The 14992-nt window shown below is 34.5% G+C and overlaps 2 protein-coding genes across 3 annotated transcripts; both read left to right on the forward strand.

Moving 5' to 3' along the window:
• Positions 1-241: 241 nt before the first annotated feature.
• alpha-Man-Ia (alpha-Mannosidase class I a) lies at positions 242-5626 on the forward strand. Its single transcript, XM_090155385.1, has 9 exons — positions 242-1029; positions 2081-2299; positions 2368-2448; positions 2539-2633; positions 2693-2910; positions 2980-3095; positions 3162-3381; positions 3516-3688; positions 3751-5626. The coding sequence occupies exons 1-9, from the start codon at positions 418-420 to the stop codon at positions 3985-3987; spliced, it is 1971 nt and encodes a 656-aa protein (XP_090011511.1). The 5' UTR covers positions 242-417; the 3' UTR covers positions 3988-5626.
• Positions 5627-5725: 99 nt separating this feature from the next.
• woc (zinc finger protein without children) lies at positions 5726-13617 on the forward strand. Of its 2 annotated transcripts, XM_090155133.1 has the most exons (20): positions 5726-6161; positions 6350-7274; positions 7467-8533; positions 8605-8725; positions 8787-8848; positions 8915-9154; positions 9214-9471; positions 9536-9733; positions 9803-10030; positions 10092-10389; positions 10452-10708; positions 10770-10959; positions 11021-11217; positions 11292-11565; positions 11634-11938; positions 11998-12214; positions 12283-12408; positions 12467-12736; positions 12802-12907; positions 12990-13617. In XM_090155133.1, exons 1-20 carry the CDS (start codon positions 6051-6053, stop codon positions 13162-13164), a joined length of 5625 nt encoding a protein of 1874 aa, XP_090011259.1. In that variant the 5' UTR covers positions 5726-6050; the 3' UTR covers positions 13165-13617. The 2 variants fall into 2 exon arrangements, with proteins under 2 accessions (XP_090011259.1, XP_090011258.1); XM_090155132.1 differs by having other exon boundaries at positions 6350-8533.
• Positions 13618-14992: the final 1375 nt, after the last annotated feature.

Below are 14992 nucleotides of genomic sequence, written 5' to 3' on the forward strand. Positions count from 1 at the left end.
ACCTTTAGTATCATTTTTAATCAGGAGACAATGGCTCTCGCGACGATAGCACGAGCTTTCTTACCGATAGATAGCGCTTTATAAGGATAGCCTGCAGAAATTACGCGTTTCTGCTAGCTGTCACCTCCGTATTCACTCCCTTTGAAATATTTTATCTAGACCTTTATATACGTTTCTTATATCTATGGTTTTGATGAATTTAAGCTAATTTTTTTTCCAAGGAGATGGTAGCCCCGTTAACAAAAAGAAACGTCATTTTATCGGAAATGATGGTCGTGAGAAGACGTCAGCTTTACTAGCGATATAAAAACCATTTAAACCTTTATGTATACTAGAAATGTTTCAAATAGTGCCCATATAGTTTAATATATATCAACTTTTTTGCGAAATGGTGGAATTATCCTAGGATGAAACAAGATGGCAGTGAACAGTATTCTGCCCGTATACCAACGTTATTCCAATGGAGTTCCTTTTCCCGTCATCGGAAGAAAGACTCTTCGAATCCGAGAAAAATATGTAGTAGGACTTGTTTTGGTTACTTTCGGTATAGTTTGTGTGGGAACTTTCTTCTTTTTACCGGAATTTAAGGCCGTAAGCTCCATTCATTCAGCCATAAGAAATGTGGGACCAAGACTACTCTTGCCACCCCCGCGTCCAGAAGATGCTGAATCCAATATCGTACGACATAATGATGGTGAAAACCTAGATCCCCATAAATTAGAAGATAAAGTAAGATTAGATGGAAAAATTCAGCAGGATGTACGAGATGAATGGGCTAAAAATAAAGATAGTGGTGGAGCTGGTCAAGTTGAAAGTCCTGATGAAAAGCCATCTAAAGATATTGCTTCCAATGATGTTTTACCTAAATCTGTTGAGGGAAAAAACAATGACTTTATACCTCTAAGTGATCATAGCATTGCTAATGTAAAACTAAAAGACATTGTTAGAGATCACAAGGGAGGGCCTAATGTTCAAGGTGGAGAGCCGCCTGATGCCACTACTATTCAGAGAAGAAATAAAATTCGAGAGGTAATATTATAAATATCCTTATATTTCAATACACTAAATTCTATTCTAGTAGCCCTTTTCGCTTTTTTATGCCGATATCCGGTTAGTCACCTATTCTCCTTAACCTTGAAATATTTATTTTGAGGCTTGTCAATTTCATCCCATAGTAATTAAAATTATAGTGTGTGGATCATTCTTGCCAAACTCATTTGCTGTACTAAAATATCTTATGCCATAATGCCACTACACATATATGTGTGTTCTCATTGGTTAGTTTGGACAGCTTATTCTATTTACCTTGAAACATTTTATTCCTGAGAATATACCTGTTGGTTAATTGTTTTGTGCCACTGATAAGATAATTTGATGATGTGGCATACTGATGAATAGAAAGAAGAATATTTATTTTAATTTATAATATTTTGTGTGTGTAACTGTCATTATTATTTTAATCTATGATATTTTTTGTGATAAAGCTAAAGCAGTTTTTATATACACCAATGAAATCCTAAATATTAACACTAATTTATAGAATAACATAATTTTAATTTGGTAAAATGGAAATAGAATGTGTTAGTTCTATGGGTTTTACAAGCTTCCGTTACATGGAGGTAGTAGCTATGTGTAATTTTATCTACCTTCACTGGTAGCCAAATAGTTTGTTAAATATAACTCCACAAAATTTTAAACTGAACAATCTGAATTCTACTTGGATCAATCCAATGTCAAATTATTTTTTTGTAAATTTACTTAGTTTAAATTTGAAATACAGAATTGAATGGGCCACTGAATCTGTCTGTAGTTATATAGGTGTATCAGGAATTACATTGAAGCTCTTTAATAAGGTTGAACGCACTCAACCCTAGAGAATAAATATTATGCTAGTCGCATAATCAAGTCCCAACCCTGCTGCTACTATACCCATGGTAATAGTACTTAGCTAATTAAAAGCATCCTACTACGTTATTGTCCTTATTTTCCTGATTTTGCATATTTTATGGTGTACAAGGTTTTTTCACACGGTAACAAGCACTTAGGTGTTTCTTGTTTTTACTAATGCTTGATGATACAGATGACAAAGCACGCCTGGGATAATTACGAGAGATATGCTTGGGGTCAGAATGAACTACGTCCACTTTCCAAGAGAGGTCACTCTGCTGGAATCTTTGGTAAAACTGCCTTAGGAGCAACGATTGTAGATGGTCTGGACACATTATATATTATGGGACTGATGAATGAATATAAAAAAGGCCGTGATTGGATAGCTGAACACTTTAATTTGGACCAAGGAGTATGAAACTGTTTTGATCTTTGAATTAACTTTTCGTACAATGTTATTGATAATTTCTGTATGTACAGAACTCTGAAGTATCGGTGTTTGAGACAAATATTCGTTTTATTGGAGGACTTCTTGCTTGCTACGCTATGACTGGAGATGTAGTGAGTCAAGATAAAATAGCTAAAATATGTTTCCATATTTGATTTTCCACCCCAGTATGAATTTGTTGGTTATTTTTCATATAAAAATAGATGTATAAGGAAAAAGCAGACGCAATTGCGCAAAAACTTTTGCCAGCTTTTGGTACTCCTACTGGCATTCCTTTAGCACTTGTTCATTTAAAAAGGTACCAAACTCATCTAATTTTACAGTTACGAAGTATGAGTTTTAATTTTTATTCAACAGTGGTGCCAGCAAAAATTACGCATGGGCATCTAGTTCCAGCTCAATTCTTGCTGAATTTGGGACATTACATTTAGAGTTCCTTTACTTGAGTGAAATTACTGGTAATCCTGTGTATCGAGAGAAAGTGGAGAAGATACGAAAATTTCTCTACGATATGGAAAAACCTCAGGGTCTTTATCCAAATTATCTTAATCCTAAAACCGGACGATGGGGACAACGTAAGAATTATTTTTCTTAGAAACTTTTAAATTTAATGTAACCATTTTTTAATTATTAATAATTTTTAGATCATATTTCAATGGGGGCATTGGGTGATAGTTTTTACGAGTACCTCTTAAAGTCATGGATCATGTCAAATTCCGAAGATAGTCAAGCCAGGATGATGTATGATGAAGCTATCAGTGTAAGAGTTTATTTTTTAATTTTTTTAATATTATATACATTAAATTATATTATGTAATTTAATCAGGCAATAGAGAAGAAACTTGTCCAAAAGTCCAAGGGTGGTTTAACCTATTTGGCTGATATGAAATATGATAGATTAGACCCCAAGATGGATCATTTAGCGTGCTTTTCGGGTGGTTTAATTGGATTAGGAGCGCAGTCATTGGAAGAGGACAAGAAACAGCATTATATGCATCTTGCGGGAGAACTAGCTCATACATGCCATGAATCCTATGATAGATCAGGTCTGAATACTTGCCTAATCTTTTATGTGCTCCACAGAAACACACACCTGAGAAGTTTTTGTGAAGGGCCAATTAGATATATAAACAGAATTCATTTAGTATAGTAGCCTAATATTTTCATTTCATTTTTAAAGCAACAAAATTGGGACCTGAATCATTTAGGTTCACAGATGCTTTAGAAGCAAAAGCGCTGAAGCAAAATGAAAAATATTACATTCAGAGGCCGGAAGTCATAGAAACATATTTCTATATGTGGAGGCTAACGAAAGACAATAAATATAGAGAATGGGCGTGGGAAGCTGCCCAAGTAATATTTTTAATTTCCTATAGCTTTTCTATATTTTTCTAATTCTAAAATTTTATGCACAGGCCATAGAAAAGCACTGTCGCGTTGATGGAGGCTTTACGGGCCTCAAAAATGTCTATTCGACAGACGGTGTAAAAGACGATGTTCAGCAGAGTTTCCTTTTAGCGGAAACTTTTAAATACCTTTACCTTATATTCTCTAATGACGATTTATTGCCATTAGACGCATGGGTTTTTAACACTGAAGCTCACCCTCTACCAGTGAAGAATGTAAATCCAGCGTACAAAATTGCCTCGTAGGATTTTATAATATAAATATAGTATAAAGACAGTTTGAATTTCGCGAAGTTACTTCTAAAAATTGTACGTACAATAACTGTACTTATTAGAGAATTTCTTACTCTCAAGAGAAGACAAGCTTAATGGAGATTGTCACCCTTGAATTTTCTTCCCACATAAAATTAGTTACAGTAATGATGTAAAAGTATACCCCCATTTGAAAAAAAAATGGCCAAAGTACTGAAAATTATTTCACCTTTAATTAATTTAAAAATAATTCACAATTTTTGCCAATCTATGTCACCCTATTATTGGAACCAAACACATGCTCCCTTGACCATAGTAATCGTTGCTATGGTAACTGGCAATGGTCTTGAATGATGAATTGTCTGGTTCTGCTTGAATTTACGAGGTGGTACTGTCAGATAAATTATTTCTTAAGTACATAAAATTCCCCATCATACAAAATTTTGGAAGTTCAATAATTAAATGTTTATATTTATGTTAAATATTATTTTTATTATAAATTTTAGTGCCCCTCAAATATTTAAAAATGCGTTCTTCTTCCAAAACCTGTAAAACATTTTCTCTAAATTTTTTATAGTTTATATAAAATGCCTATTTTATTTATCAATGTTTGTGTGGAGGGGGAGTCTTATAAAGGGTCATACTGAAATTGAAGTTCAGTGTAATTTTTGTTATAGTCAAGAGTATCATAAATACATAATAAGAAAATATTTTGTCACTTTTAATAGATTTTTTATTGCATCATTTAAAACCAAGCTAAAACTAGAATTATTACAACTCTGTACGAAGCTTTATGTGCTATACCAAAAGTATATTATGTGCGTTTACTAAAACTTAAGATTCTGATTGGCTAGTAAAATAGTAAAGGTTTTCCTCCTCCAACCATGCTCCAACGACTGCTTTTTAGCATGCGTCGATGGACTCAAACTTGATGACGCTATCGGTCGCCATTTTTTGTCTTCTGTTCTGTGAAGGAGATGACTTGTTTGTGTTGGATAAAGGACCACACACGTGACATCATTACGTCACAAAACCGAATAACGAATCCCTTTTGTCGTAGCAGTGCGCCAATAAAAATAGAATTTAAATAGTTGGCCGTGTAATTTTAATACCCCTTTATTATTTTGTAAATAGGAAATTGACTAGTCGCAAAATAATAAAGGGGCGCAGAAATCAAATGGTGGCCTCTTTAAAATCTATAATAATACTAGCAAATACTAGTATTATTTTAGAATTTTACTCCTAAGCCTTTCCTTTAGATCAAATTTTTAACTAAAATCACTACCGACTACATGTAATCTTTAGTGCTAAAATAAATACTTCGACTGAATAACTGAAGTAAATAAAAGGTTTATTGTTGAGAATCACTAATTTTTTTAATTGCCCCATTATAAATTACGCTAAAAACGATAGCTTTTTGTTTACAGCTTATCTCTTAGTGATAAAAAGATGCATGGTGTAATATTATCCTACACTTTATAAGTGTAGTCTCTCACTATGTACATAAAATGGCAAAATAATTGGTAATATAGGAGTTACATGTAATAAGTGCTCTAATGAATTATTTATAGATTTGATTATTTTTTGTGCAATGGGTTATATAGTTTGAAATAAAACGTTTCGTTAAACTCAAGCCAAATGACTTCTATTTTTAAAAATAATTTGTAAATAATTCTCTGGTTTGCCACTAGGCGGAAAAAGTATTTACCGAGCGAGTACCGAGGTTTGTGTTTAGCGGGAAACGCGGCGCAGTTTGTGGATTTTTTGTCCGGGTTTGGCCCTTTTTTTTCAAAGTAACCAATTTTAACCTAAGTTAATCTGATTAAAACAATTGTCATAGAATATTCTTTAAGTTTGAAGTCAGTAGTGGAAGTTACGCGACGTTTTTTTAAATATAATTCACTATCAAATCTAGTAATTATTGTTTTAAAACAAAGAGCGGGAATGAGCATCATGTATGATTGCGGGCCTTGGCGTGCTGAACGTTTTGGCCCTTAGAACTTCCAAGGATTTCCGATGGCTTGTGTGACCGAGGGTTAATAAGGAACTGATATATTATGTCTACAATTATAAATACGGAACCCGAAATAAGCCATAGAACACAAAATTCGATCCAACTAGTAGGCGTCTTTGAGGACTTAAAACATCAGTCAAATGTCAGCAGCATGGTTTGTGTAACAGGCTCTATTCAACCTATGTCAAGCATAGGAGTGGAAGAATACTAATAATTATGACTGTGAAGCCACACCAACTCTTTTACGAGATTCAAATTATATTAATATATTAAGTCATAATTCTTAGTTCTAAGCATTTTATTATATTATAGGTATTATATTTCATTTCAAAATACTTACAGCCTTGTGGTGTTGAAGGTGAAGATACTGAAAGAAGTCTAATGAACATTGAAAATGACTCCAATGCTCCTGCAAATGTAAAATACAAAGATACAAATGTTAATATAGAAAGTATTGATGACCAGTATATGGAAACAGACTCTTATGTGTGCAATTCAATGGAAGACACGCAACTTGGTTCGTGCGTTCCTAATAAAAATAGCAGTTCGGCTGGTCTATTGTCCACAATGAGGGACAATGCTTTGTTGGATAATGATTCAGATGTTAATGACTCCACTCAGAAGTCATTAAGCAGTGAATTGTTAACCAAAAACAATAGTGTTTTAAATAACAAACAAAGTACTATTGAAGATGGACAATCTTCAAATTTTGTAAATGATCATCAAAATGATATTGATTTTTCCGCTTTGGAGCAATCTATGGAAGTGTCTTATGAAAAACCAGAAAAAGTGGATCAAACTCTAGATAGTACCAACCTGAGTGAAAATAATTTAAAAAATTCTGATGACAATGCTATTTCTGAACTAGACCATTCTAACACTGTAGATTCAAAGATAGAATTTGTTGATAACAAATTTGTCAGTGATGCTCTAGCTGAAGATGGTGATGAATGGCAAATGGAAGACTATGAAGAAGGTAATGATGGTCAGTGGGATGATAATGGAGAGCGGGAGGCAGGTGAAACTGAGCTTGTAGAGCCAACAGAACATGTTGCTCTAGAAGAAGGTGGCAATTTGAAGGTAGTTGATCAATTAGAAGGTGAAACTGTTCAATCAGAAGAAGGTGAAACTGTTCAGTCAGAAGAAGGTGAAACTGTTCAGCCGGAAGAAGGTGAAACTGTTCAGCCGGAAGAAGGTGAAACTGTTCAGCCGGAAGAAGGTGAAACTGTTCAGCCGGAAGAAGGTGAAACTGTTCAGCCGGAAGAAGGTGAAACTGTTCAGCCGGAAGAAGGGGAAACTGTTCAGCCGGAAGAAGGAGAAACTGTTCAGCCGGAAGAAGGGGAAACTGTTCAGCCGGAAGAAGGGGAAACTGTTCAGCCGGAAGAAGGAGAAACTGTTCAGCCGGAAGAAGGGGAATCTGTTCAGCCGGAAGAAAGTGAAACTGTTCAGCCGGAAGAAGTTGAAACTGTTCAGCTAAAAGAAGGTAAAGTTGAACCTTCATTGGAAAGTGAAAAGTTGGAGGGAGGCAAAAGTTATCATGATGTAGTAGAAGAAGATGAATCAGATCAATTAGAGGGAGCTGAAAGTGATCAATTAGAAGGTGGTAAAGATGAACAATTAGCAAAATTAAGGGATGAGAAGGAACCAAATCTGGTTGATGATAGCTCTTCCATTCAACTATATGAAAAGGTGGTTAAGGAAGGAGTGACGGAAAAATTACCAAAGGAAAAAAGTTCTTATCAGCTAGAGAAAGAAGTCAATGCTTCTTTGGTAACTGAGAAGATGGAGGAAGAAGCAGTCACAGAAAAAGCTGACAAAAATGATATCATCCAACAAGAAATTGAAATAAAAGTTCATATTAAAAAATCTGAGAGTGAAAATGCAAATGAACAGGCCACAAAGGAAGGTAATGGAAACTCTACTACTACTAAGGTTGTAAATAAAGATTCTGATGATGCCGAATCAATGGAAAATGTTGATGAGGATGCAGATGTTGATGATATATTAGATAAAATTTCTAAAGAAGATGCTCTTGAAAGAAGTGAAATGCTATCTGATAGCCATTTTAAAGAAGAAAAATGTTCACAAGATGTAGACATGAGTGAAAGTATTTCTAAAAATGAAGTTGTTATAGAGGATTCCGATGATGATGACTTTGATCCCATAAGTCTTTTGGCAGTTGAGCATTCCACTCCTGATGAGCCAATGGATTCTGAATTTTCAAAGAAAATTGGTCTTTGCACTTCTGATGACTCTCGCCATTCTTCTGTTAGTAAATTTGTGGAGACCAATATTGACCAGAGTGTTGATTCTCCCTCCGGAAGTAGTCTCCTTAAATCCGATGAATCAGCTAGTGAAGAAAGTCAAGATAGTGTTGATTTGAAAGAGTTGAATGGTGATATTGACAAAATTGTTATGAAGACATTAGAAGACATCATTAACAAGACTGTGTGCATTGTTGACAATATTCCTGAGCATTTCTTCTATTCTTCTCACAAGAGAAAGAAATTGGGCTTCGTTCAAGAGGTAAAAAGCGCGTATTTTTTGGAAGAATCAAACTTTCTTCAAATATTTTAAATTTATATAATTTTAATAAGGGAACTGTTGAAGAGGTAATGGATGAAATTGTTTCTAAAGTGTCAGTGACCTCCAAAAAACTAGCAAAAGAAGTAGCAAAAGTCACCAAGTCTAACGAAGTCAAATCCCTAGAAAAAGAAGGTTGGTGTAGATATTTTTATCATTTAATTTTGATTGGGTTGAATGGAGCTTTAATTTTCAGAATCTAATCAAAATAATTTGGACAATCAAAAAGGTTTCAAAAATTGCACTGAATGTGGAAGTGTAAGCATTTTTTATCGAGGAATAGAGCTTGCTCATATTTTTACTAAATTTGGTTTATGTTTGTAGAACAAAGGGTTAAAGTATCAGGTCCTTTTCCATGGGAGGACCTGCTTTCTTTGTTCAGACCATTGTTTTAAAATATTCCGCTCTAAACAAAATTTGGCACCACCACCACCAGGTCTGACTCGTCCCACTGAAACTTGCAGTGTTTGTAGGGTTGAAATTAAAAATGGTCAGGGATATTTTCCTTTGGACACTGATGGAAAGTCAGTTTGCTCTGAGGAATGCATCCGCCAATATCAACAAGTAAAATTTTATTTTACTGCAGCTCTGTATATTTCTTAAATATCTCAATTGTGTCTCAGATGCATGGTGCTAAACAAACATGCGCACAATGTAAAAAAGACATAGAAGGACGAACCAAATGCTTATCTTGGGAAACTATGGAATTTTGCAATGAAGATTGTTTGGGAAAGTACCAGCAATTTTTGGGAAGTTACTGCGCCTGCTGTAAGTCACCCGTCCAAAGACTGTCGCTGGGGAAGTATTGCGTGCGTTTTGGCTCTGATATTAGACAGTTTTGTTCTGGAAAATGCTTAGAAGAGTTTAAAAGGGGTCTAAAGGTTTGTCTCCATATTCATAGTTTTTAAACATAAAAATTTTCAATTATAAAATTGCTATTTTTAGGTGTGCACATTCTGTCAAAAAGATTTGACTGGATGCACCGATGGTTTCTTAGCGCCTGTTGGTACTAAGGGAGTTTTTAAGGATTTTTGTAGTCAGCAATGCTTATCTCAGTACGAAACAGTTAATTCGGCAGCTGGATCTGTTCCAAAAACCAAAAAATGTTCTGTCTGTCAAAAAATTGGTCCAATCAAAGCCCAGGTCAACTACAATTATTGCTTTCAACTTCAGATAAATAACACTTGATTATTATTATAATTTTTATCACAGGTGGTTTTTAACAAGCAAGAACATACCTTGTGTAGCGACCCTTGCGTGGCAGCCTTCAGATATGCCAACAAAATTACTAACAAAATCTGTGATACGTGCCACAAATTTTTCAAATCGGAATCATCTCCGCTTCAGTTTGAAGGAGCTAGCAAAAGGTTCTGCGGAAAAACTTGTATGAATCTTTTTGTTCTTTCTCATCGAAAAATTGTTCCTTGTACTTGGTGTAAAGTGAGTTATGATTGCAGAGAAGGTATGAGTTTGGTAAGTTAATACGTTTTTAATTTTTCAGGTTAAAAAATACAACTTTGACATGATTGAGAGAGTGGACTCAAATAATCACGTTCAACTATTTTGCTCTCTTAATTGTCTGTCCCTATTCCGCGTCAGTTTGAACGCCACATCATCACGAAGCGTCTGTTGCGATCATTGCCACAATAACCTTCCTGCTCAGTATCATTTAACAATGAGCGATGCTTCAATCCGCAATTTCTGCACTTATCAGTGTGTCATTCAGTTTCAAAGTCAATTTACTTCAGTTCCCACTTTGACCACAGTCACACCCACAATTAGAAATCAAACCGTACCTCGTAAGCTATAGGTTATAATTGAAATTTTTAAAATCCATCAATTTTTTTAATTCACTTTTAAGAAGCCACATCCACACCTCAAGTTGTCACCCCACCTCAACCAGTCCCTGTCAACAAGCCAGTTTCTCTCTCCAATGCAACACCGGTTATCTCATCTGTAATTTCATTGGCTCCTGGCAGCCTTGGACCCGTCAGACCAACACAAGCAACATTAACTAATGTAAATAATATCTCGACTGCAGTTAATAGCCTGGCAGGAGCCAACTTTATCCCACAGTCAGCTCAGGTTAATTTCACACCATTTGTAAACAAAGTTCAGGTATTTCTTTTAATCTTCATCTTCATTTTGAACACATTTTTTACTTATTTTTTTTTAATAGACAGTTCAAGCAACTCCAGCTCCCCCTCCTCAACCACAAGCTCCAGCAACTGTGCAAGTTATGAGAGAAATTGTTGTGAAACCACCAATGCCGAAAATAACGAAAAATAAAATGGTTTTGTGCAAACCTTCAATGCAAACTAAAGGGGTCGCTTGCAAACCACACCCTTGTCACAAGTGCACTCAAACTGGTAAATGTTTTTTACAATAAAATTTTTTTATTTAAATAAATTTCTTTCTTCTGTTTAACAGAAGAACCAGAACCACCACCACCAACTTATGTACCAATACCAATTCCGGTGCCAATATTTGTCCCCGTACCAATGCATATGTATACTCGAACAATACCATGTCCAACACCTTTTCCAATACCAATTCCAGTGCCGATATTTTTACCCACAACAAAATCAACAACGGAGCAGATCATGCAACATATAAATGAAATAAGGGTAAATTAACTGTCATTAGACAGACTTAAGATAGTAGAGATTTGTTTAACTAAAATTTCCAAGTTCTTTTTTAGGAACGAACACCTGACAATCCATTTGAAGCTGAACTTTTAATGATGGCGGAAATGGTAGCAGCCCAAGAAGAAGAGTCAGATGAGAAGTCAAAGGAAAACCATAGCTCGGCTCCACCAATGGATAATAATGATTATGATGGCCTCCCATCCATGTCTTTGGGTGGTTCTTCTGCGGATAACAGTTTAGGCCATGAATTTGCTGAATTCACAGAACCTATGCTTGATCTGGAGACTGCTCTGATTCCTCCTCAATATGATCCTCCCAATTTAAATGGTTTGTTGATGAAGCTGAGAAAACCCTTGAAACTTATTTTTAACATTTCAAAAAACCCGACCATATAGAAGAACCAGCTTCAGTGGTTTCTTCATTAGGAGATGAGAGTTCATCCGACGTATTAACTCCAAGGGAGCAAAGAATGAGGCAAAGAAACTCTGCTGGCTCAAAAAGACGTAATAGCAGTGGAGGCAGGGCTATTCGAGGCGGAAGAGGGAGGAAGAAAGCTCGTTTGACTGAAAGTTTGCATTGTTCAGAAGATTCAAGTGAACCGTATGTATCTGGAAATGAAACTTCATTCAGTGAACCTATTCAGAGAATTGCAACGGTAGTTGGAGATGGTCAATCACCTGATGCTAACCTCTGCCTGAAAGTTAGACTATAATTTCTTGATTGAAATTAGCAATTTTGGTAACATGACCTTTTTTCTAGTTCATGTTTGGAGTTAATGCATGGAAACATTGGGTGGTTCAGAAAAACAACCAGCTAGAAAGAGGCTCTCAATCAAGAAAATTGAAACTCTTCAAAACAGATCTGCTTCAGCTTACGGCTGATGAACTAAATTATTCCCTTTGCCTCTTTGTGAAAGAAGTTCGTAAACCCAATGGTGAAGAATACGCTCCCGATAGTATCTACTATCTATGTTTAGGTATTTTTCAACGAACATTTTTAATATGTTATTTTGTATCAAATGGTTGAAATGTGTTTAAAATCTAGGTATTCAGATGTTCATCTTTGAAAATGGACGTGTGGATAATATCTTTACCGATTCCTATTATGAGAAATTTACAGAGTGTTTGAATGAAGTAGTTCAAAAACAAGAAATGGCTGTTATGAGAGAAGGTCACTGTTTCTTCAAAAATTACTTGTAGAATTTATGAATAAAACTATTGAATCCTAGGTCGATATGTCTCAAGGATAGAAGAAGAAATTTTATGGGAATCTAAACAACTCGGAGCTCATTCTCCCCATGTTCTTTTAAATACTTTAATGTACTTCAACACTAAGCATTTTGGACTTAGAAATGTAAACGATCATGCTCTGCTGTCCTTTTCTCACATTATAAAACATTACAAAAAGGACTTAACTCCAGAACACGGTGGTGCCAATAAAGTTTTGGCTTCCACGCCAGGAAAACTTGCTGTTTTAAGATATTATCCCCCTAGCAAAGGTGTGTTATTTGGATAAATTTCCAGTAAAAATATATGATTTGAACATCTTGTTTCCTTTACAAAGATGCTAAAAGGAACAGGAAAGAAGAAGTGGTATATGAACAAGTAGAAAATCTTCATAATGTTTTAAGGTGTCCAGTGAAGCTCTACGAATTCTATTTATCTAAATGGTAATGTTAACATTTAATCAAAAGAAATTTGCTGATTTTTGTATGCTAATATTTGCAATAACAAAAGTTTTTTTCCTCTTAGTCCTGATAGTATACGAACTCGCAGTGATGTGTTTTATCTTTACCCCGAACGGTCTTGCGTACCCGACAGTCCAGTTTGGTATTCCATGCAACCTTTGGGGAGAGAGACCTTAAGTAAGATGATTCATCGTATCCGGATGGTAAGAGAAATTAACAGACCAAATCTTGTTGATTAGTAAACAAAATGACATTTGTACATATATAATCTTAAGTTTTAAATTTTTTACCACCATTCCCTTCTTGGAAATTTGGTGATATTAGTTAATTTACATGATCTTTAAAACGTATTCGATTCATATGTTGATAAATCCAGTCCTTAAAAAGATAACCCAAGCTACACTTTTACACACTTCAGAAATTTAGACCCATATGAAAAATGTTGTTACATGGGCTTTTCATAACTGCATTTGAGAATGATGTAAATACTGTTGGTTTTCGTTATAAAATTTCCATTATATTTTCACTGGCATCATTTCCCCCCCCCTTAATTTTTTCATGAAGATTTAAGTAGTATTCCCTTCTCTTTTATCATTAAAATCATAATGAAATGTAAACTACGATGTATGTGTATTTTTCCTTCTAGAAGGAAAAAAAGTTTTGAGAGTTGAGTAAATATTAAATAAAGCATTGGGAATCTTTTAAGATAATCTTTCGAATACAATCAGCAATGAAGTTGGACGTTTTTGGGTTAGATACATACCTTAAGCAAAATTCTTACCACAAAGCAAGATGGATCTCAAATTCAATTTTTATTGTTATATGTCATTTAATATCGGTATCTTAATGTGTAACACATTTTGTGTTGGGATGAAACAACGCAGTGGTATCTGTTTAAATTTTCAAATGTCAAAGGGTTGAGAAATAAGTTTTGGGTACAATTCAAAAATTTTAATTGCACGTACTACAAGAATTACAGAATATAGCTCTCATTTAAATGTACAAGTATGTTTTTACATGTGTGTATATTTATTTATGTACATGTGTGTTGTGTTGTTTTTTTTAGTATGTACATTGTTTAGAAAATGGTAAAGAATGCGTTCTCATTTAATTTAAATGAAAATACATTCCCTTAATTTATTTTGGTCGATTAGCCAGACCATCTTGCTTTGGAAGTATGTAATTGGTATATTTTGTCCTGAGAATGTTGAGTGTGAGGGGAGACAGCTTAGATTTTTTTTCATTCTTTAACCACGTCCTTCTTTTAAGATCTTGTAATTTTACAAGGCAATTTACATATTAGGCAAATGAGCAACCCTTTGTTTAAATAATTCTAATTTGGGAATACAAAAAGCATTTTATAGTAAACCGACTAGATATTTAACTGGCTATGGGATTCAAAACTTAATAAATGGCTCGTAATTTAAAAACCTAAACAAGAGTTGGGAAAAAACATCCTGGTAAAGGAACTACTAACTAACAAATTTTGAAAAGGCTACAAAAAATATCACAGTTTCTAAATGGGTTTTGAAATAATGATGGTATACATTTTCTTTTTGCATAGTTCTTATTAGCATCGCACAACAGTAATTTGTTTTAGGAATTTATAGCCAGGGCTGAATCACTGACATACATAATATCACATGCCACTGTCACACTTTAATTTCTGTGTTCATTAACAATGCAGTTAAACTTTGTAGCCGAATAAGTACATATATCGGGCAAAGAAATTACTGGCTGTCGCAGAATCGTGTGTGTATACACGTGTTTATGTATAGTTTGTGATGTTTGGCGTTGTGTCCTGTGTTTCTGTTGTCAAGGTATAGATGTACTTGCTTGTGTGTGTGTGCATGTTGAGTTTTGTTTTGGTTTTCTTAACGTTTCTGAGAGAGCGGTTAAGGAAGCTTTTTTTAATTAACAACCATCTTGGATGTTTTAAAAAAGGAGTAGTTGGGTATTAAAAACTAAAAATTCTTACAATTAAATGTTTGTTACAAACATCCTTACAGTGTTTTTTGCCTATTAAGTTTTTAAATCAAATATTTTAAGATTAGTGATCGATCTACA

This window comes from Leiobunum rupestre, chromosome 8, assembly GCF_980474605.1.
Source record: "Leiobunum rupestre chromosome 8, qqLeiRupe1.1.hap1, whole genome shotgun sequence".
Lineage (NCBI taxonomy): Eukaryota > Metazoa > Arthropoda > Arachnida > Opiliones > Sclerosomatidae > Leiobunum > Leiobunum rupestre.

Bases quoted from the DNA above. Each gene is read 5' to 3' on its own strand.
- woc (XM_090155132.1), top strand. From the start codon at position 6,051: ATGTCTACAATTATAAATACGGAACCCGAAATAAGCCATAGAACACAA. The intron at 10,709-10,769 runs GTATTTCTTTTA...TTTTTTTAATAG, and splicing joins CATTTGTAAACAAAGTTCAG to ACAGTTCAAGCAACTCCAGC. The intron at 12,737-12,801 runs GTGTGTTATTTG...TCCTTTACAAAG, and splicing joins ATATTATCCCCCTAGCAAAG to ATGCTAAAAGGAACAGGAAA.
- alpha-Man-Ia (XM_090155385.1), top strand. From the start codon at position 418: ATGGCAGTGAACAGTATTCTGCCCGTATACCAACGTTATTCCAATGGA. The intron at 2,911-2,979 runs GTAAGAATTATT...AATAATTTTTAG, and splicing joins AACCGGACGATGGGGACAAC to ATCATATTTCAATGGGGGCA. The intron at 3,096-3,161 runs GTAAGAGTTTAT...TAATTTAATCAG, and splicing joins TGTATGATGAAGCTATCAGT to GCAATAGAGAAGAAACTTGT.